This window comes from Nicotiana sylvestris, chromosome 4, assembly GCF_000393655.2.
Source record: "Nicotiana sylvestris chromosome 4, ASM39365v2, whole genome shotgun sequence".
NCBI classification, from domain to species: Eukaryota; Viridiplantae; Streptophyta; class Magnoliopsida; order Solanales; family Solanaceae; genus Nicotiana; species Nicotiana sylvestris.
In genome coordinates this window covers 103,487,871-103,510,857 of record NC_091060.1, presented here as the reverse complement: position 1 = coordinate 103,510,857, position 22,987 = coordinate 103,487,871, and the positions used below count along the sequence as shown (strand labels likewise).

At 36.0% G+C, this 22,987-nt stretch overlaps 3 protein-coding genes across 3 annotated transcripts; 2 read left to right on the top strand and 1 right to left on the bottom strand.

Annotated features, from left to right (window-relative positions):
- The first annotated feature begins 6,818 nt into the window (after positions 1-6,818).
- On the top strand, positions 6,819-7,892 carry LOC138889932 (leucine-rich repeat receptor-like tyrosine-protein kinase PXC3). Its single transcript, XM_070173279.1, has one exon. It carries the CDS (start codon positions 6,819-6,821, stop codon positions 7,890-7,892), a length of 1,074 nt encoding a protein of 357 aa, XP_070029380.1.
- LOC104218064 (leucine-rich repeat receptor-like tyrosine-protein kinase PXC3) lies at positions 7,855-9,700 on the top strand. Its single transcript, XM_070171608.1, has 2 exons — positions 7,855-8,474; positions 9,106-9,700. The coding sequence occupies exons 1-2, from the start codon at positions 7,910-7,912 to the stop codon at positions 9,426-9,428; spliced, it is 888 nt and encodes a 295-aa protein (XP_070027709.1). The 5' UTR covers positions 7,855-7,909; the 3' UTR covers positions 9,429-9,700.
- Positions 9,701-14,161: 4,461 nt separating this feature from the next.
- Positions 14,162-16,834, bottom strand: LOC104218063 (pentatricopeptide repeat-containing protein At1g31430). The gene has a single exon (XM_009768461.2). It carries the CDS (start codon positions 16,823-16,825, stop codon positions 14,951-14,953), a length of 1,875 nt encoding a protein of 624 aa, XP_009766763.1. The 5' UTR covers positions 16,826-16,834; the 3' UTR covers positions 14,162-14,950.
- Positions 16,835-22,987: the final 6,153 nt, after the last annotated feature.

Below are 22,987 nucleotides of genomic sequence, written 5' to 3'. Positions count from 1 at the left end.
TGCATTTTTAGCATTTAATGTCCAAATATACAATTTTACGCTTAATTAATACTTAATTGTGCGTTAATTGTTATTGGGAGTTAATTTGCGCTTTTATAACTTAATTTAATTCTTAATAATAGTTTAAGTATTTTTATAATTTAGTTTTAGAGAAATAAAAGAAGAAAAAAGAGCGAAAATATAAAGAAAGTCGGAATTGGGCCTCTTCTTCAATTTCAAGCCATAGGCCCAAAAAATGGCCCAATCTTCCCTACGACCCAGTCCATTTCGAACTGGGTCGACCCAGTCCATAACCCAACACCCCTATTATCTTACAAACAACACAAAACAAAAGAAAAAAAGGAGAAAAAACCCTAAAAATTCCTAACTAATCCGCCACCCCCCTTTCCTATCTTCTTCTTCTTCCTCAAGCTTCAAGCAAGCACCCATGGCAGCTACCCTTTCCCCCTATGCCTCACCCTCATCCCCACGAACACCTCCTCATGTCGTCACCACCCTAGCTTCAACCACCAACGACCTTCCCCTTCCGCCATTGAAGCCCAACGTACAAACAACCATAGTTGCCATCACCATCGTCCCAAACGACCATGGTTGCTTTTCAGCTCGCGCTGCTGCTCCGTTCTCTTCTCCGACCAGCCCGACATGCTGCTGCTTCACCACTGCTTCAGCTGCGTTGCTGCTGCCTCAGTTTTGACTGCCATGTCCATGACGTTGCTGCGCCGCTGCTGCTGCCGTTCCGCCGCTGCTGGTGCTGTCGTTCCGTCGCTGTTGCTGCTGCCGTTCCGCCGCTGCTGTTGCTGCCTACTGCTGCCAGCTGCTGCCTGCGTTGACTACTACATCTTCGCTGCTGCTCGACGTTGTTGCTTCTCCATCAAGTTTAATCCGTCGAAGTTGTTGTGTGATGTTTTGAGTTCGTCAAAGAAAGGTGAGTTTATCGTTGAAGGCAAGATTTGTTAGGGCGTTGGTAGTTTTGATGCGATATTTGTTTCCGGGCAGATTTGTTTCCGTTCAAGTTCGTCATTATTTCGATCCGGTTAGTGTTTTTTTTTTAGTTTTATTTTTGTCCATATTTTTGTTTGATATTTTCTGGATCCAAAATCGTTAAAGAATTCAATTTTTGTTTTGTTTGTCCGTAGTTGAAATAATTTTAGTTTGTTCATATGTTTCGTTAAATTAATTTTCAGATTTCCAAATAGAAGTTTAATTAGTTGTTTTCATGTTTATTTCATGTTTGTATTATTGTTTAAGTAAGTATTTGTTAGTTTGTTGTTTGTTAGATTCAAATTGAAATTTAATCAACTATTTCTTCAATTTGTTTCATGTGTTTATGTATTGTTAGAAATTGTTAATATTGTTAAGTTCAAGTTTAAGTTCATAATTGTTTCTTCGTCGATCTTGTTATTTGTTTAAAGAATTTAGTTGTATTAAAGGAATATATTGTTTTAATCGTTTAATCCGTCATGTTTGTTGTCTTAAAATAGATTCATTCATGTTCATACTTTGTTTGGATGATCTTGAATCCGAATTTTGTATAGTTTGATTTCTTGTTTACCATTTATGATTATTGCTTGAATTGTTCTCATAATCTTGTTTAAAGTTTAATATAAGAATTGTTTGTTGTAATGTTGTTAGAGTTGATTTTAAGTTCAATATGATTGAATTTAGAAATCTTCATACTTTGTTTGTTGTTGTTGTTGAATCCGAAAATAGGATTGTTTGTTGCTATAATATTGTTCAATCAAATTTTAGTTGTTCTTGGTTGTTCAATTTGTGTTCATGTGATTTATTGTTGAAATGTTGTTAAAATCATGTTCATGTGATATTGTTGTTATGATGTTCATCCGTGTTCATATTGTTGTTTGAACATTGTTAGAAATTGATCATATTGTCTATATTTTGGTTAAGTTTGATTAATTGATGTGTTATAGCTGATGGGTAGTTTGGTAAATTTGTAATACGTTCAGGGGTAGTTTGGTAATTTCAGTAAGGTCAGAAGGGGTAGTTTAGGAATTGTACATTTTGTAATTGTTTATTTGAAGCATGGGGGACAAAATGAAATGGGGTGGGTTGTGATATGATTATTTAATATAAAGGGGGGACAAGATTTAATTTAAAGGGGAATCTTGCATTATTTTAAATAAAGCATGGAGGACAAAATGAAATGGGGTGGTGTGATATGTTATTTAATGTAATGGGAATGAGTGGGAATATAATGGGTTTGGTAGAGAAAATGGGTTGATTTTAATTAATGGAAAGATTTTATGAGAGGGGTTATAAGAAGTCTTGAAATCAGAATAAAAAAGGGGAGATAGAGAAAAATACACAGATACGAGAGAGAGAAACAAATCTGAAAATAAGAGAGAGAAAAAGGCTGAACATTTAAGAGATAGAAAATTCCGAAAAATATTTAAGCTTTCAAATAAAAAACTAAAAAAATATTCTGCTTTCTTTTGTTGTTTGAAATCAGAATTAATTGTTGTTTCATCAAAGCTGGAAGCTTTTGTTTTTTTGGATTACTACTCCACCGGTCCGTTACTGGGTTGTTACTGTTGCTGGGCTATTGTTGCTGTGTTGTACTGATTTTACTGCTGCTGCTGATTCTCATATTCATTTTCTTTTGCTTCCAATATCAGGTACACAACTGAAAAGCTGGTTATTGTAATCCGAAATATGAAGCGTGAATACATATGAAGAATGAAAATTTGAAGTTTTAATTTCGTTTTTTTTTCTTTGTTCCTTTTGTTGATTGTATTTAAGCTATTTCATGAATTACTAAATAATAATTGGAATAAGAAAATAATATCATAAGTTAGTCTGTAATAAATCGGTTCGGCAAAATAAGTTAATTCACTAGTTATGAAGGCTTCAAGATTATAGGTTGATCATGAACAAGTAGCTAAATTTAGCTAAGACACGAATTTAAATTAAACATCGTAAATTAGGCATTAAGGCATGACTTGAGCTTAAGCAAGATTAGAAGAACGTTTAAGTCTAATAAACTTTCTAATAAGCTTTAGTAATTATGGTTAAATTTAGTTTCAAATGATTGTGAATAATTAATCTCAATAATATTTTTTTAAAAAAATAACAATGCTAAGTTTTAATCTAGCTATATTTGTTTATTTTGAATATTAGTTGTTGAATTTTTATTTAATTTATAATTTTCGAAATTAAGAATAAAATCCCTTTTTCATCAATATTTGTATGAATCAAGCAATTAGCGTGTCATGTTTTCTTAAATAATAATAATAAAAAAAACGTAATTAATTAGGATTTTCTTTATTCATTTTAGAGACTAATTTTAAATAGCAAAATGTAGTCGCTTTAAGATTTATCCATTTAGGAAAATAAATGAGATGAGCCTCGCTTAATAAAATGTATAGATTGCGGGGCCCTCAATAAATGTACATTTAATTGCTTAGAATTAAGGAGGAGTCGTTTTAGCAAATTTCACGGCCCTACCCCAAAGTAATAAATCGCTAATTGCTTTAGGCGCGATATAATAATAATACATTCTTAAACACGGGTATGCATTTATGCGACCCAAATCCAAATCCCAAAACATTGAATAAAAATACGTTCCGGATCGTGGATGCATTTTATGTGACCCAATCCAAAGACATGTTTTTTTAAACGATGTTCACATTCTTTAAAAAATATAATAATGAAAGCGGTAAAAAGATAAAACTTGCACATGAGTCCATATTTGTATAAAATCAGATAATCAAGCCAAATATAACAGTTGAGCGACCGTGCTAGAACCACGGAACTCGGGAATGCCTAACACCTTCTCCCGGGTTAACAGAATTCCTTATCCGGATTTCTGGTTCGCGGACTGTAATACAGAGTCATTTTTCCTCGGTTCGGGATTAAAATAGGTGACTTGGGACACCCTAAATCTCCCAAGTGGCGACTCTGAAATAAAGAAATAAATCCCGTTTCGACTGTCCTTTAATTGGAAAAAACTCCCTACGCCCTTCGCGGGGTCGGAAAAAGGAGGTGTGACACTTCTGATGACCTTCTTCTTTACAGGATCCCACAGTCTGTACCCGAACTCTTCATCTCCATATCCGATAAATATGCAGGGAACAGATTTATCATCCAGCTTTGTTCTCTGCTCTTTTGGTACATGTGCAAAAGCTCTGCAACCGAACACCTTCAGATGCGAGTAGGACACCTCCTTGTTGGTCCAAACTCTCTCTGGGATTTCAAACGCCAACGGAACTGATGGACTCCTATTGATCAGGTAACAGGCTGTCTGAACTGCTTCACCCCAGAATGACTTAGGCAGTTTAGCCATTCTGAGCATGCTTCTCACCTTCTCCACAATGGTGCGGTTCATCCTCTCGGCTACGCCATTGTGCTGTGGGGTTCCAGGAACTGTCTTTTCATGTCTGATCCCATGACTTGAACAATACTCTTCAAATTCCCTTGAAGTGTACTCACCTCCATTGTCACTTCGGAGGCGCTTTAGCTTTCGACCCGTCTCCCTTTCTACTAGAGCATGAAATTTCTGGAAAACTTGAAACACCTGATCTTTGGTTTTCAAAATATAAACCCATAATTTTCGTGAAGCATCATCAATAAAAGTAACAAAATATTTGTTACCGCCCATTGATTCAATTTCCATTGGGCCGCAAACATCAGAATATACTAAATCAAGTATATTCAATTTTCTTTCAGACGATGTCTGAAATGAGACTCTATGCTGCTTACCAAATAAACAGTAGTCACAAGGTTTTACAGTTGTACCTTTGGCATAAGAAATGAGTGATTTCTTGGCAAGAATCTGCAATCCCTTCTCGCTCATATGACCCATTCTTTTGTGCCATAAATCTACAGAAATCTCATCTTGTGCCGCGTTCAATTCACCTTGGCATATTTCTGCATTTGTCCTGTACAACGTGCCACGAGCAACTCCCTTTGCAATCACCAATGATCCCTTAGTGAGTCTCCACTTTTGATTTGCAAAATAACTCTCGTATCCATCTCGGTCTAAAGCAATTCCCGAGATCAAGTTCATCCGCAAATCAGGTACATGCCGCACATCCTTTAGAACCAATGTGCATCCGACATTTGTCTTGATACAAATGTCACCAATCCCCGCAATCTTTGAGTAACTTGTGTTACCCATTTTCACTGTGCCGAAATCACCTGCTACATATCTGCAAAAAAGATCTCTTACCGGTGTGGCATGGTGAGATGCCGCTGTGTCAACCACCCATTCCGACTCTGGACCTGACAGGTGCATGCATTCCTCTTCCTCATTTATAAAGAGGACAACATTATCATTATTTTGCACCATGGCGGCTGTGTTGTCGTCATTCTTCTGGCCACTGGTTTCACCTTTGCCCTTCCTTGGATTTGGGCAATCTCTTTTGAAGTGACCTGGTTGATTACAGTTGTAGCAATTTCTGACTCTTGATTTGGATCGGTTCTTTGACTTCCCACGAGCTCCGGATCTACCATAGTTGTTCGAACTCCTTTGATAACTCCTGCCTCTACCTTCTGTGATGAGAGTCTGTCCTTGATTTTCAGGCTTCTTTCTCATCTTCTCATTGAGTAGAAGAGCCGATGTGACATCTTTCAACTCAATAGTAGTCTTACCGTGCAGGATGGTTGTTGCCAAATTATCGTACGAAGATGGCAACGAGTTCAATAGCAAGATGGCTTTATCTTCTTCCTCGATTTTCACTCCGAGGTTGGCAAGCTGTGTGATTAGTCCGTTAAACACATTTAAATGTGACAAAAAATTCGTACCTTCACTCATGTGTAGGGCGTATAACTGCTTCTTCAGGTACAATTTATTTGTCAGCGTTTTGGACATGTATAGGCTTTCCAACCTTGTCCAAATTCCACGTGCAGTGTCTTCATCAATGATGTTATTTACCACATCATCTGATAAGTGCAACCTAATTGCACTAGCAGCTCTTTCATCTAAGTCAGCTAAGTCAGCCCAATCCTCAGCTTTCATGGTATCAGGCTTTTTGGAATCAACATCTAGAACCTTGTGTAATCCTTGTTGGATGAGCAGATCTCTCATCCTTCTTTGCCATGTTGAGAAACCGTTATCTCCGTTGAATTTTGCTACCTCGTACTTTACTCCGGACATTTTTATTTTTCACCAAGTATAGTACTACCGACAGTGAATAGTATTTCAGTGAACGAGCAGAACCTGTGCTCTGATACCAGTTGTTGGGAATAAACCCCTTACCAAAATAATATTCACGGTAATAAAGCGGAATAATAATGTAGCACCGAGATACGGTAATTAACAAGAATAAAAGAGTAACAATGACACCAAAATTTTTACGTGGAAAACCCTTCTGAATAAGGGAAAAAACCACGACCCCGAGAGGAGCAACTGATATCACTATAGTAAGGAATTTTACACTTTGTAGGTCGGAGGTAAATACTCCAAAGACCACTACAACACTCAAAAGAAATAACCCTCTTTTGATATTCTCACCTCACTACAATATCGCTCACTCTCTATTTTCCTCACAGACTATTTTCTTATACCTTGTCTGTGAAACCTCACTCTTTCTTTCTCTCTTTGTTGGTGTGAAGAAATGAGAGTTGAAGCTCTCCTTTTATAGCCAAAGTTTCACCCTCTAAAGCCTACAATATTTGACAATTTACACACATTTTTCACAATTCAACAAAGTTGGCTACCAAACCAAAGAAATTCAACAAGGTTGGCTACCAAACCAAACTAATTCAACAAGGTTGACTACCAACCAAACCAAGTCAACAAGGTTGGCTACCAAACCAAAGAAAACTGTTATTAGGTACATGCCTAATACTTCTTCAATGAGATGAACATCATCAATATACCCCTTGGCTTAACCAAGAACCTGAGGAATTTAGACCTCAGCTTTAACAGTTTAACTGGTATAATACCTCAGGACCTGTTATCCCCAATGAACTTGCAGTTTCTTGATCTGACTTCCAATAAGTTGGAGGGACCTGTTCCTACAAACTTGTCGATAAATTTGATTCGGTTGAGATTAGGGGACAATGCTTTGAATGGGTCGATTACATCTGTTTCTTTTGGAAGCCTTCAGAGTTTGACCTACTTGGAGCTGGACCAAAACCAGCTAAGTGGACCAATTCCTTCTGAATTGGGGAAGTGCCAAAACTTGGCGCTTTTGAACTTAGCCCAGAATAAGCTGAGTGGTGTTATTCCAGTAGAGCTGGGTGATATTTCTAATCATCAGGTACTGAGTCTTCAGTCCAATAACCTAGTTGGGGATATTCCGAGTAACATTTCGCAGTTGAATAGATTGCAGAAGCTCAATATGAGCTGGAATTCATTGAATGGCTCCATACCAAGTTCAATAGCCAGCTTGAAAAACCTCACAAACTTGAATTTGCAGGGGAATAAGCTAAGTGGTCAAATTCCGCCTAACATTAGTAACTTAAATTTATTGTTAGAACTCCAACTTGGAGGGAACCAACTTGGTGGGGTGATTCCAGCAATGCCGCTAAGTTTGCAGATTGCTTTGAATCTCAGTCACAATCTCTTTGAAGGACCTATACCAATTACTCTATCTAGGTTGACTTCATTGGATGTTTTGGATCTCTCTTACAACAGGTTCTCAGGTCAGATTCCCGACTTTCTGACTAAAATGGGAGGCTTGACTAGGTTGGTGCTTTCAAACAATCAACTCTCTGGAGTTCGTCCAGAGTTTGGAAGCTTTGTCATTGTTGAGACAAATGGAAATAGGGATCTGATCAATCCTTCCCCAATTTCAGAAAACAATGAGGAAAAGGGCACGACATTTTCATCGACCATAGTCCTCCTCTTTGTTTTAGGTGGCTTTGTTTTTGGTATGTTTGCAACAATTTGTATCTGGTACGTTGTTTTTAAAGAGGTTGCACAGAAGTGAGTTTTATTGGATCACTGATGATGACCTCCACAAGTCTCAAATTAAATTGTCCAAGACAATGGCTGCAATTTGTAGGGCCAATTAACTTTATGCAAAGCAATGAATTCTACACATACTACAAGGTTACGATGCCTTGTGGTATATACTATTGCTTCAAGAAGATTGAGAGGCAGAGCAAGTCATTTAACTTGCATAGCTTTGAAAGATTCAAAAAAGGGCTTGTCAATATAGGCCACCTTAGCAATTACACCATGGCCCCCCTTGCTTATGTTGTTGAATCTGATACGGCATATATCATTTATGAATATCCTCAACATGGAACCCTCTTTGACCTGCTTCATGGAAGATGTGATGACAGTATTTTAGACTGGAAAAGTCGCTTCACCATAGCAGTTGGCGTTTGTAGAGGTTTAGCTATCTTACATGGAGGCTCTCTCTTCAGCGATCCCATCATCCTCCTCTATGTTTCAACAACCAGCATCTTTATGAAACATTTGCACCAGCCCTTAATTGGAGATGTTGAGCTTGGGAGGGCAATTAATCCTTCAGAATTTGCTGTAGCAGTTGGATATGTTCCTCCAGGTAAACTGATCCTTACGTGGTTTTTAAGATAGCGACTTGATTCATTTGTTAAATTAGAAATTTATCACTTAAATGAATGCTCTTTATTGCTGTGTTTTCATAAAATCTTATACTTATCTACATAAAAATCACTCACTTCACCCAACATACTATTTCTCCTATATTTGAGAAGGCAATAGAGAGACTTTTAAGGATTCAAGAATTCCTGTAAATCAAGAAATTTAATGGTTCGTTGCATCTTGAGAGTATGAAGCCAACAACTATATCTACTTGGGTAGGACGACAACCACAACAAAGACATCATCTTGTCAATAAAGCATAACGAACCAACTTTCACTTTCTTAGTGTTTATTACTTTAGGGACTTCATTTATAGTTCCTTTAGTTATAATTCTTTGTAAGAGACCAGCTCATTGAATCTTACTCCTTTAAAATGTAAGACACCAGGTCCACCAATGAGCAACTCTGTATATTGCTTTCCTTTTGTTTTTAAATAGAACTACACAAGAAATAACACAAATTTCATGTCTAATTCCAATGATCTAACATGATTCCGTAAAATCCAGTTCCAACATTACCTCAGTGTTTTTTTTACAAAGTCCTGTTTTAAACCATAATTTTTGTATTTGCAGAATATGCATATGTGATGAGAGTAACTGAGGCTGGTAATATGTATAATTTTGGGGTGATAATGCTTGAGCTGCTAACTGGAAAACCAGCCATTAGTGAAGGAATGGAGTTGGCTAAGTGGGTATTAAGCAAGTCAATCCAGCATGAAGATTTGGGTGAAGTTCTTGACAGCAGAGTGAGTGGAAAATCTATTCAAGTTCACCAACAAATGCTTTTAGTGCTTGAAATTGCTCTGCAATGCTTAAGTGTCTCCTCAAGTGAAAGACCTGATGCCAAAGAATTACTAGAGACATTGCTAACCTTGGGCCAGCAGTTTGGTATTTAATCACAGATATTGTAACAATGTTCGACATCTACTACGGCCCCTGGTCTATCTGATGCTGCATATGACACAACGAAAGTCTCAATCTTGGATCCTCTGCTCACGGATCTGGTCCTCGTCGTATGGCATAAGCACAATCTTTAATTAATACGCTTATTTGGCTCTAGACACTTATAGACATCAAAAGAATCCTAAAATGACGTATATTAGAAAGCCTAATATCCTTCCACATAGTCACTGGCTATAGATATGGCACTCACCGTATTCATTCAGTATTCTGATACCAAGTTTATCACACCCTAACTAGGGGCTAGCGAGTTTGCTTAATATTCTCATCGTATAACCTCACATAAAATAATTCATATGCTAAATCAAACTCAAAGAATGTCATAAGCATCATAACTAATCAGCTCAACGGAGGAGACACAATTTTATTGTTAGGAGTAACACAAACGTTCCAACTATAATCTCTAACTTCCGGCGTTTGTGGTCTAAGTAAGTTTTTTGTCTACTCTAACCTACCGGTAGACAATTAGACGATACCATCTAGCTGAATTTATGCCTTGCACTTGTTGGTACTCTCACATAAGTCCAACATTTGCTATGAGTCTTTTCAATATTTACGGGGTTCTGTATATCGATAGAAAATGTAGATAACTTCTAGGTTTTGCGAACCTAACTTATTTATTAACGTAAGAAGATGAGTCTAAATGAGCTAAATAGATGGTGACAATTCACATAGTTGACCTTTACTAGCTTGAGATTGAGGCTTAGGTGTTTTTGTTGTATATAAATGTACTTGTCTCCCAGATATTTCTTTTTACAAAATTTCATATGTTTAATTTTATAATATTTGTTTATGTCCTCTTTTAGGCTTAGAGAGGATATATGTATCAGGTTCTAATACAAGTTTTCATAGAATGAGACTAAAGCAAGGGGCGCTGGAAAGGGTTAAACTGGAAAATTACCTACTCCCTCCGTTCACCTTTAATTGTCAAGTATTCTAAAAATAATTTTTATTTTTACTTGTCATTTTTCACATATCAAAAATAATTTATTTTTTCTCTTGTTCTAAAAATAAAATTTCATTTTTTACTCATTTCAAATTATTTTTCAAATTCATTAAGACTATACACCAATTAATATGGGTATCATAGTAAATTTTATACTTTATTTATTATTTTTTAAGGACAGAGGCGTATCCAATGTTTTGAGAACATGGGTGCACCATTATCTTTTAAGATAGTATTTGCAGTTCCTTGTTCAATTTGTTTTTTGCTAACTAAAACAAATTTTATTTACCAACTCAAAATGATAAGTACAACTAAAAAACAAAATTGAAACTTGGACAAAGGTCCCAAAGTAACAGAAGCCAAAATTCCTTCCATGCTTTTTTCCATGGATTTCAATCTTTGATTCAGTCAAGCATTTTCTCAAACACAATATGTGCACAAATTTAATAAACTATCAAAATTCAAGACTTCAAGGAGAGAGAAGTTACATTTAAAAATTTGGAAAAAAAAAAACTTAATTAAAAAAATATACAGAGACTAGAAATCGAACCCTTGACTTGGGGGACAACAAGGCACCAACTACGGTGACCACAAACATTTTATTATAGATAATTTTAAAATTGGTACTGTTTATACATGACCTAGGGAGGGGAGCATAGGTGCATGTACCCCATCCACTCCGCATAAATCCGCCTCTGCTTAAGGGGTGTGCAAAGTCAATAGTGGACAAGTAAAAATGAACGGAGGGAATAATAGTTTAGTTAGACAAGGTTGTTTCCGTAGTTTTCACCTTACTGTTACAGTACTCTATCATATGCACAAGGTAGTAAAGAGGATACAGGGATTGCATCAGATACCTGCACGAAGAAACTGTTAGGACCAAAAAAAGTCAGGTGTCATGCGGAAGCTAGTAAAGCAAACCTTCAACGACGATAAATCAGACAACAAAAGAGAAATATATTAAAAGAGACACAAACATTTAACGTGGTTCGGTCAACTGACCTACGTCCACAGCGGAGATGAGCAATCCACTATAATAAAAATGGAGTACAAAATATCGAGAGAACAACCTCACGAAGAGGCAAACACAAGTGACACGTTAACACTTGTCCCGTAAAGTTCTCCCCTAAACAAGACTCTCAAGCCCCCTATGGCTACATTATGGATGCTACTGAATGAGAAAGACAGATCTTCAATTTATAGAACTCCAAACATTTTCCTACAAGAAAAAGGACTACCCAAATATGGATGACTTATATTTTTCATCTAGGAAAAGAAAAACCCAATTATGGTAAATATGTTGCCCTTTCCTTCAAGAGATAGGAAAATCAAATATGGTAAGAAAATTAGGACAACACCTAACAATTCTCCCCCTTGGCCTAAATTTTCTGACGAAATTAACTTGATCCACCTTCTTCTCATAATTTTCAATAAGTCGCATCTCCAAATCTCCGCCACAAAGTTCGTCTCAACGTGCATAGCACTCCGGTAAAATTTCTCAGACAAAAGTCACGATTATTGTCAAATATGTTACGGCTAGAACTGAACCCGCAAGGATGAACCTGTCTTGAACCTCGCTCTGATGCCACTTGTTGGGACCGAAAAAATCAGGTGTCATGCGGAAGCTAGAAAAGCAAACCCTCAATGACGACAAATCAAATAACAAAAGAGAAATATACCAAAAGAGACACAAATATTAACGTGGTTCGGTCAAATGACCTACGTCCATGGCGGAGATGGGCAATCCACTATAATAAAAAGAGAATACAAAATATCGAGAGAACAACCTCACGAAGAGGCAAACACAAGTGACACACTAATACTTGTCCCGTAAAGTTCCCCCTCCCCCCCCTAAACAAGACTCTCAAATCTCATATGGCTACATTATGGATGTTACTGAATGAGAAGGACAAATCTTCAATTTATAGAACTCCAAGCCTTTTCCTACAAGAAAAGGGACTAGCGAAATATGGAAGACTTATATTTTTCGTCTAGGAAAAGAAAAAACCCAATTATGGTAAATATGTTGTCATTTCCTTCATGAAATAGCAAAACCAAATATGGTAAGAAAATCAGAACAACACCTAACAATTGTTAGGTATTGTTAGGTGTTGTCCTTATTTTCTTACCATATTTGGTTTTCCTATCTCTTGAAGGAAAGGGTAAAATATTTACCATAATTGGGTTTTCTTTCTTGTAGAAGGAAATTATAAATCTCTCATATTCGGCTGACTCCTTTTCTTATAGGAAAAAGTTTGGACTTCTATAAATTAATGATCATTCCTCCTTATTCAGTAGCATCCATGATGTAGCCATATGGGGTTTGAGAGTCGTGTTTAAGGGGAGAACTTTACGGGACAAATGTTAGTGTGTCACTTGTGTTTGCCTTTTCGTGAGGTTGTTCTCTCGATATTTTGCTCTCTTTTTATTATAGTGGATTGCTCATATCCGTTGTGAACGTATGTCAGTTGACCGAACCACGTTAAATGTTTGTGTCTCTTTTGGTATATTTCTCTTTTGTTGTCTGATTTATTGTCATTGAAGGTTTGCTTTACTACCTTCCGCATGACACCTGACTTTTTTCGGTCCTAACAAGTGGTATCAACGAGGTTCAAGACAGGTTCATCTTGGCGGGTTCACTTATACTCGCAACATATTTAACGATAATCGTGATTTTTGTCTGTGAAATTTGACCGGCGTGCTACGCCTGTTGAGGCAAATTTTGTGGTGGAGATTTGGAGATAAAACCTATTGAAGGCTATGTCAAGAAGGTGGATCAAGTTTATTTTGTCAGAAAATTCAAGCCAAGAGGGAGAATTGTTAGGTGTTGTGCTGATTTTCTTACCATATTTGGTTTTCCGATATCATGAAGGAAAGGGCAACGTATTTACCATAATTGGGTTTTTCTTTTCCTAGATGAAAAATATAAGTCATCCATATTTGGGTAGTCCCTTTTCTTGTAGGAAAAGGTTTGGAGTTCTATAAATTGAAGATCCGTCCTTCTCATTCAGTAGCATCCATAATGTAGCCATAGGGGGCTTGAGAGTCCTGTTTAGGGGGAGAACTTTACGGGACAAGTGTTAATGTGTCACTTGTGTTTGCCTCTTCGTGAGGTTGTTCTCTCGATATTTTGTACTCCCTTTTTATTATAGTGGATTACTTATCTCCGCCATGGACATAGGTCAGTTGACCGAACCACATTAAATGTTTGTGTCTCTTTTGATATATTTTTCTTTTGTTATTTGATTTATTGTCGTTGAGGGTTTGCTTTACTAGCTTCCGCATGACACCTGATTTTTTCGGTCCTAACAGAAACAACAAAGAACATTGGTAAAACATTGATCAATCCTCATTTAATTATAAGACTAAATGACACTCTACAGCTTCAGAAACCAGCTAAAAAGTAAGAATCAACGAAATATCCCTCTATCCATGAGTATCTATTCTATCTATAAATGTAGAGGATCTCTCTATAGAAATAGAATTCGTTTATGGAATGATATGACCGACTAACCATAGCCGATATCAGCTAAACTGGACTTCTGTTGGATCAAGTCTTTCGGGAAGCTTGCCAATAAAATCTCATTCACCAAAACCATATCTTATGCTCCTTTTTGCACCCCGAACTTGTTATTCCTTGATGGATGAAGAACAAATCATCATTGACTTGAAAGAATATTTCAAAAGAAGAAAAAACGTCATAAGTTGGGTGAACACTCAACATGAAAACCAGTTCAGTTAAATAACACAGCAAAGTGATTCAAACTGGTCACCAAGCAGCTGGAAGAGGTATACACAATAATGTTATATGTACAAATTCACCGAGTAGCTGGAAAGGTTTACATTTCTCTTTACACTAAAGGTTCAAATGAAACAAAAAAGAATTTTAGTACTCATATCCGATATCATTCTTTAATCTATGAAACATATCTTTTTTTAATCAAGAATCTATGAAACAATCTTCTATTTCTCTCATTTCAAATTGCCAAGAAAAGGCAAAATGGTTTTGCCTCTGAAGCTTGTTCCCTTTAGCCCTCAACCCATCCTCCGGCTTGCGATTTTTTCCATCATGGTTCTCGATAACACACCCACACCAAGGTTGTGGAGCCAGTGCATCATGAAACCATCTTAGCTCGTTGCGACTTCTATCCATCTCCTTTGGCATCCGTACAGTTGTTTATCTTGATGTCATTATATTTGAAATGCAGATGTATTCACCCTTATACCAACCACTACTACCAAAGGTATGTCGTCTTTTTATCTAGGACTAGCGAGATTGATCTTGAAGTTTCTTATAGCAGGATGAGCCTCAGTACAGTACCTTTAAAACTGCTTCTAATTCATCTAGTTGGAATCGACAGTAATCAAGGATCAGTATGCCGCGGTGGATATATACCTGGGCCCTGCACACACTGCCCGTCACACCCTGGAAATTGGTTTCGCCCGAAGCGTAGGATCAATGATCACCCATCACTTCTGTGGAACACTAGTGCCACAAAGCCTTTGGTGGTCTTAATGCCCAACGAACTCATACACATTGGCATTGACGTCAACTGAACTGCACCCAGGTGACTTCTTAACACCTAAATCTCGCATAGTTCCTCTGACCTTTGATACATCTTCCCATCTGCCAGCAGATGCATAGGTGTTTGCCAGAAGCGTATGAGTGCTAGAATCATACGACTCAATCTCCATAAGCAGTTTAGCCACACGTTCACCGACATCAATACTGCCGTAAATTCTGCAGGCACTGAGCAAAGCCCCATATATTGGAATTATAATCTCATTGTCTTTTTTTGGTATCATAGATATCATTTCTTCAGCTTCTCTTAAGAGCCCAGCACGACCAAGTAGGTCAATCAGACAACCATAATGTTCTAACTTTGGCTGAATCCCATAAATCCTACTCATTGAGTGGAAATACCTGCGGCCTTCCTCTACCAAGCCCCCATGGCTGCATGCACTCAACACTCCGATAAAAGTGATATCATCGGGGCAAAATCCAGCTTGTTCCATTTGTGAGAACAGTTCTAGTGCTTTCCTCGTGTTACCGCTCATGGCTAACGCACAAATAATTGAAGTCCATGATGCAGTATCTTTCTCTTTTAATCCATCAAATATTTCCATCGATTTTTCTATGCAACCACACTTTGCATACATCTCTATAAGGGCCGTACCAACAACTGCAGTAATGGCTATTTTGTTTTCTTTCATGTAATCACGAATCCATTCCCCTTGTTCCAAGGCTCCTATCTGAGCACAACCAGTGAGAAGGGCAACCAATGTGTATTTATCAGGTTTAATTCTTTGCATTTGCATCGAACGAAACAAATCCATTGCATCATCAACACGGTTGAATTGCACATACCCATTAATCATAGTTGTCCACAGAACTAGATCCCTTACCGGACTCCTCTCAAAAAGTTTTCTAGCTTCATCCAATTGACCGCGATTAACATACCCAGAAACCATACTAGTCCAACATATAACATTTTTCGTCGGCATATCATCAAAAATCTGCCTAGCCACCATCAAGAATCCACACTTAGAATACATGTCCACTAATGTATTCCCAATAATAACGCTAAACCCAAGCTCTTCAACAACGTATCGATGAATTTCTTTACCAAGTTCCAAGCTTTTCAACGCAGTGCAAGCTGACAAAGTACTCACAACTGTCGCTTCGTCAGGCTTAACACCACTTTCCTCCCGCATCTTCATGTAAGCCCCAACAGCATCCTGATACCTATCACATCTCACAAATCCAGCAATCAATATATTCCATGCGACCGAATCTCTGTGAGGCATTTCATCAAACACTTTGTTCAAACTCGTCACACAACCAAACAGACCATACATATCCATAACAGAATTACCAACATAGTTATCAAACCAAACACCAGATTTCAACACATACCCATGAAGCTTTTCACCTCCCTTCACCATTTTCAACTCCCCAACAGCTTTAAACACAAATGGGTACGTGAAATTATCAGGAGACAAGCCACCTATTCTCAATTCATCAAACAAGAAAAGGGGTTCTTTAAATTGGCCCTTTTTCACGTATCCTTTAATCATTACATTGTAAATGAACAATGTTCGATTCTCACAACAACTAAAGATTTTCTTGGCGTAATTAAAGTCTCCTCCTTGGAATGTATCGGTTGTAAAAGCTAAAAGCTTGTGTAAAATGCCAATGTGTTTGTGGAAATTGAGGATGATGACTTGGGCATGGATTTGTTTGAGTTTTGTAATGGATTTGCATGTCTTTAGAAGCTCAATGCATGTTTTAGGCTCAAGTGTTTCTTTTGGTGAACAATAGATGAGAGTTGAGAGGCTAGAAAGTTTATTAATGGAACGACTAGAAATTAACTTTATTGAACACATTATATTATAGGAGTGTAGAACAGAATAGAATGCATTATAAGTAGTTGAAGGCAATTTTAACTTTTAAGTAATTATTGCAAAAGATTGAGCGACAAAGCAACTTCAATAAACAAATAAAATAAGTCATACTTACCTCGAACGAATCAAAACTAACCCATAAGTAGGTTCGGGATATATACGAAATAGTTATACTAAAAGAAAAATTCAAACAATCAATTAATTTTTTATTTGATTATTCTTCTTTTTTTTTTAAAAAAGAATATATTTTTATATTTAGAAACAATTAATTTTACACTTCTCATTTTATCTTATGAAAAAAATTTACAACCACACAAATATAAAAATATCATATTTATGGTCACATGTTTTAAATGTTTCATAACCGAATATATGTTATGACACGTTTAAGACCATATATATATATATATATATATATATATATATATATATATATATATATTTTAAATATTTCTATTCTTAAATTATGTGTTTGTTATAAATATATTATATTATGGATGTTCATTTAGTACTCCGTTGTAAATAAGCTTCTTGAAGAAGCTTTTCCATATGGGACTCCACCGTAAATATGTTTATCTATTTAGTACTCTATTGAAAATAAGCTTCCTGAAGAAGCTTATCACTTCGGTACCCGGTTATGGATAAATATTACCCCCGGTAGAAGATTATCCATACCGGGTATAATAAGCTTATCCTTTTAGTACCCAGTTATGGATAAACATTACTCCCGGTAGAAGATTATCCATACCGGGTATAATAAGTTTATCCTTTCAGTACCCAGTTATGGATAAACATTACCTCCAGTAGAAGATTATCCATATCGGGTATAATAAGCTTATCCTTTTAGTACTCCGTTATGGATAAACATCGCTCTCAGTAGAAGATTATCCATATCTAGTATAGTAGCAGCTTACACAGCAGCTTCCTTTCTTCTATAAATAGAAGAGATTACAGTTCATTATGTACATCAGTTTTAATTCGAATAATATAACAGTTTCTCTCTATACTTGTCTTTACTTTACAGTCTTTATTTTGAGTATGAACATAAGCTACAGGATGTTCAACTTTTATAAAATAAAGACTGTAAAGTAAAGACAAGTATAGAGAGAAACTGTTATATTATTCGAATTCAAACTGATGTACATAATGAACTGAAATCTCTTCTATTTGTAGAAGAAAGGAAGCTACTGTGTAAGCTGCTACTATACCAGATATGGATAATCTTCTACTGAGAGCAATGTTTATCCATAACGGAATACTGAAAGGATAAGCTTATTATACCCGATATGGATAATCTTCTATTAATGTTTATCCATAACTGGGTACTGAAAGGATAAACTTATTATACCCGGTATAGATAATCTTCTACCGGGAGTAATGTTTATCCATAACTGGGTACTGAAAGGATAAACTTATTATACCCGGTATGGATAATCTTCTACCGGGAGTAATATTTATCCATAACCGGGTACCGAAGTGATAAGCTTATTCAGGAAGCTTATTTCCAATAGAGTACTAAATAGATAAACATATTTACGGTGGAGTCCCATATGGATAAGCTTCTTCAGGAAGCTTATTTATAACGGAGTACTAAATGAACATCCATAATATAATATATTTATAACACTCCCCTTGGATGTTCATTAAAAAATAATGTGCCTCATTAAAACCTTACTAGAAAAAACCATGTGGGAAAAATCCCATTGAAGGAAAGAGTGTAAGCACGTGATTTTTGCCCTATGAGAGAATTACTCCCAAAAAATCCAAAATAAAACAATTTTCCTTTGTGTGCAATTTTAAAATTTTTGTGGCATTTTTGATAATTATTTGTATTTCTGTCTGTGCGTGTTTATTGGTTAAATTAATAAAAAAATTACAAAAATATGTCCCATTTGCATTTAGTATTTATTTAAGTTTGTTTTACAAAATCATAAAAATAATGTACGTTGCATTTTTAGCATTTAACGTCTAAATTGTGTGATTTTTATAGTTAATTGCAATTTAAATGTGCGATAATTGTTATTTGGACAGATTTTTGAAATTATAACAGATTTTGAATCAGGGCAGTAACAGTAGTTTTAGGGGTAATACGGGAATTAACAAATTGCAGATTATTTAATTATGGTGGGGACAAGACATAATGATAAAAGCAAAAAGGAAAAGGTGGGTAATAATGTCTTCTTTTCAAAAAGAGGGAACATGGGGGCCCACTTTGACTACTTTTCAAAAGAGGGAACACGGGGGGCCACGTTGACTACTTTTACTAAAGTAAAAGTGTGAGTAATAATAAAAGTTAAAGGGGAAAGAGGTAAAAGTGGGTCTTGCTTTGTATATAAGGGGGGTGAGGGGGAGAAGAATTTTTAGAAGTAGGGGAATTTTGGGAGGAATTTTAAGAGATTTTAGGAGGAGAATTTTTAGAAAGAGGGTTTTTGGGAGAATTTTGGGAGAGAGGAATACATTCTGAAAATCCGAAGAGAGTGTGGTAGAGTTTAAAAAGAGAACAAAAACAAAGTGAGAAGTTTCGGGTTTAATACACGCGTGGGTTGTTGTTGTTTAGTTTGTTTACATACTTTTGGTTTTGTTCTATTGAGTTGTTCGGTTTTCTTCAAAGTTTTCTGGGCCTTGAACCTGGGTCGAATTGCTGCTGGGGTTGCTGTGTATTTACACTACTGCTTCTTCTACTGATCTTCATCTTCTTTCCTTGCTTTTCAAATACCAGGTACACAAACTGATACACTGGTTCATCTTGTAAGCCACTCGAAGCATGAATGCAAAAATGTGAAAGATTTGAAGTTGTAGTTTAATGTAGTTTTTTCTTTCTTTTATTGTCTGTATGTAGAATATTCTATGTGCTGCCCATGTAAACTCTTTAAACGACCCACTTTCCAAACTTAACTATAATAACTCGAAGTATGTAAATAAAGTAGGATCTTTTCTTCATTTATTTTAGAGAAAAACGAAAAATAAAAAAAGTAGTCGTTCTAAGATTATCCTTTTTTTAAAAAAATAATGAGGCGAGCCTCGCCAAATAAAAATGCAAATTGCGGAGCCCTCAATAATTGGTCATAATAAATACTTAGAATTTGGGATGGACTGTTTAGTGAATTTCACTACCTTCCCCAAAGATAATAATGCGTTAGACTCTTTAGACGCGATTTAATTAAATTACATTCTTAAACTCGGGTGCACATTTATGTGACCCAAATCCAAATCTCAACGGAGTCGAAATGAGTCTCTAATCACGGGTACATTGATTGTGACGTGGTCCGAGATGCATGTCCATGATGTTGCAAATTCCTTTTAAAAATAAGAATGAGATGAGTCTCGCCGAATAAAAATACAAAATTGCGGGGCCCTCGGTAAATATTTTCTATAAAATTGCTTAGACTTCGGGATGGACCGTTTAGCAAAATTTCACGGCCCTACCCAAAGTAAATGATACGCTAGTCGCTTTAGGCGCGCCTTTTAATAATTCATTTTTCTTAAAACTCGGGTGCACATTTATGTGACCCAAATCCAAATCTCAACAGAGTTGAAATGTGCCAATAACTACGGGTGCATTGATTGTGACGTGGTTTGAAATACGTTTTCACAATGTTGCAATTCTCTGTAAAATAATAACAATAAATAAAAATAATAAAAGCGGCTAAAGGATAAAATTTGCACATAAGTCTATAATATGTATTATATCAGATAATCAAGCCGAATATAACAGTTGAGCGACCGTGCTAGAACCACGGAACTCGGGAATGCCTAACACCTTCTCCCGGGTTAACAGAATTCCTTATCCGGATTTCTGGTTCGCGGACTGTAATACAGAGTCATTCTTTTCCTCGATTCAGGATTAAAATGGTGACTTGGGACACCCTAAATCTCCCAAGTGGCGACTCTGAAATAAATAAAAAAATCCCGTTTCGATTATCCTTTAATTGGAAAAACTCCCTCTGCGCCCCTCGCGGTGCCGGAAAAAGGATGTGTGACAGCTCTGGCGACTCTACTGGGGATATATCCAGAACCACTGGTTCAGGGTTAGAATTCGAGCTTAGATAAATTGTTATATTTGGTTTTATCTGATTTTTACATATTTGAGCCTAATGTGCTAAATGCTGCTTTTACCGTTTTGATATTATTTGAACTGTACATATAAACTGTGCCGAAACCTTTCTCTTCTTACCTCCGGGGAGAAGCTCGCTGGACGAGACTCCCTATTCTGTTAGTGTCAATGCCTGAAATAAGAAAGAGGACGGATAAGTTACGAAGTCGAATGACCTTTTGGTTCCCGGTAAGTTGCCCCTCCTCGATTCGAGTTGTCCGCTCGGGTACACAGTCTAGAATATATACCCAGGTTATAAACCTAGTATAACCAAACCTCATGCCGGATCCCTAGTAGGAACGCTTATTTGCATCGCGTTGCATTTGACTTAGGGGATTCAACACAGGGGTTGGGACCGTCTAGGACTAGTAACCTAAAATGAAAAGACCATTCTGATGCATCTTACTTGCGACTACTTGCGCATTTATTGTATTCGGACTTGTGTGTTGACTGACTTGTGAATATCAGGAATAATATTTTGAAATTAAAAAAAAAAAGAAATAGCGGTTAGGGAATTGATTGTTTATTTCTGAAAAACCCCAATGCCCAAATACTGTCAAACTCTGCTGAAATTTTGAGAAAATAAGAAAAAATGTCTTAATAGTTTGTTTTATTAAAAGCAAAAGAAAAATAAAAATAAAAAAAAAGAAGAAAAAAGTCTTTGTTCTGTTTTGTTTTTCAAAATATATATATATATATATATAGTTTGTCTTGCCATGAAAATGAAAATGAAAAATAGTTTTTTTTATTTGTTTGTCTATGAAAATGCCAAAAATAAAAATAAAAAGAGTCGTGCATTGAACGTGGTTTTATTATTTGTCCCAAAATATATTCAAAAGTATTTTTCTTTACTTCCAAAATATATATATATATATATATATCTTTATTTGTTGCAAAGAGTATTTGTCTTGCCAAGAAAATTCAAAGTAAAATTCCAAAAAGATATGTCTTGAAAAAAGTAGATATATATATATATCTTTATTTTCCATTATTGCAAAAAGTAGATTTTATTTTTTTTTAAAAAAATATAAAAATAAAAATAAAAATATTTTCGTTTAAAAAAAAAATCCGAAAATATTTTGATTCTTCTTTCAAAATTGAAAAGAAAATCCAAAGTTCAAAAAATATTTTTTTTTAGAAGTATTTCTTTTATTAAAGGTAAAATTCCAAAAAAAAAAATATATATATATATATATATATATATATATATATATATATATATATATATTTTCTTTCTTCTTTAGAATAAAAGAAAACAAATGAAAATTCAGGCAAAAAAATATCTTCCTTTTACTTTTGCAATTCTCAAAGTTCAAATCAAAAGAAATGGAATTCTTACAAGTCTCTCTTTCAAAAAGAAAATCAATCAAAAAAAAATACTTCCTTTCTTCTTTTGAAGCAGTTCTTTCACAAATTCCAATTAAAAAAAATGTTAGTTCATTTACTTATTCATGATCTACCCGAACTACGCGGGTTTGATTCTCACCGGATGTGAGATACGTAGGCAACCCTCATCGGGTCCAACCCCCCTTTTGCTAAAAAGCCAAAAAAAAACAAAAAAAACATGTCAAGATTTTTAATTTTGTCATAAATAAGTCGGGTGATGTCCAACTTCCCCTTTTACAAAAAAAATATAGCAAAAATATATATGTCAAATTTCTAAGAAGTCGAGTGACGCTGTTTTATCAAGACATAGCCGAATGTTCCCGAAGGGGACGCCGGAAGGCTGACTTTGCATAAACAGTCACTTTTGGGTCATATTTAAGATTTGGTCCAGTTGACCCACACAGCCTTAAAAATCTTCGTCCCCGAGACGTTGAAAAACCGTGTTTGCAATATTGAGTTTTCTAATTTGAAAAATGATAAAAAGAGTCATAAATAAGTCAGGGTGATGCTGATTTTGTCAAAAATAGCCGAATGTTCCCGAAAGGGATGCCGGAAGGCTGACTTTGCATAAACAACCACCTTTTTGGGTCATGTTTAGGATTTTGGTACAGTTGACCCACACAGCCTTAAAAAATCTTCGTCCCTGAGGCGCTGAAGGGCTGTGT

Bases quoted from the DNA above. Each gene is read 5' to 3' on its own strand.
- LOC104218064 (XM_070171608.1), top strand. From the start codon at position 7,910: ATGATGACCTCCACAAGTCTCAAATTAAATTGTCCAAGACAATGGCTG. The intron at 8,475-9,105 runs GTAAACTGATCC...TTGTATTTGCAG, and splicing joins AGTTGGATATGTTCCTCCAG to AATATGCATATGTGATGAGA.
- LOC104218063 (XM_009768461.2), bottom strand. From the start codon at position 16,825: ATGTGTTCAATAAAGTTAATTTCTAGTCGTTCCATTAATAAACTTTCT.
- LOC138889932 (XM_070173279.1), top strand. From the start codon at position 6,819: ATGAACATCATCAATATACCCCTTGGCTTAACCAAGAACCTGAGGAAT.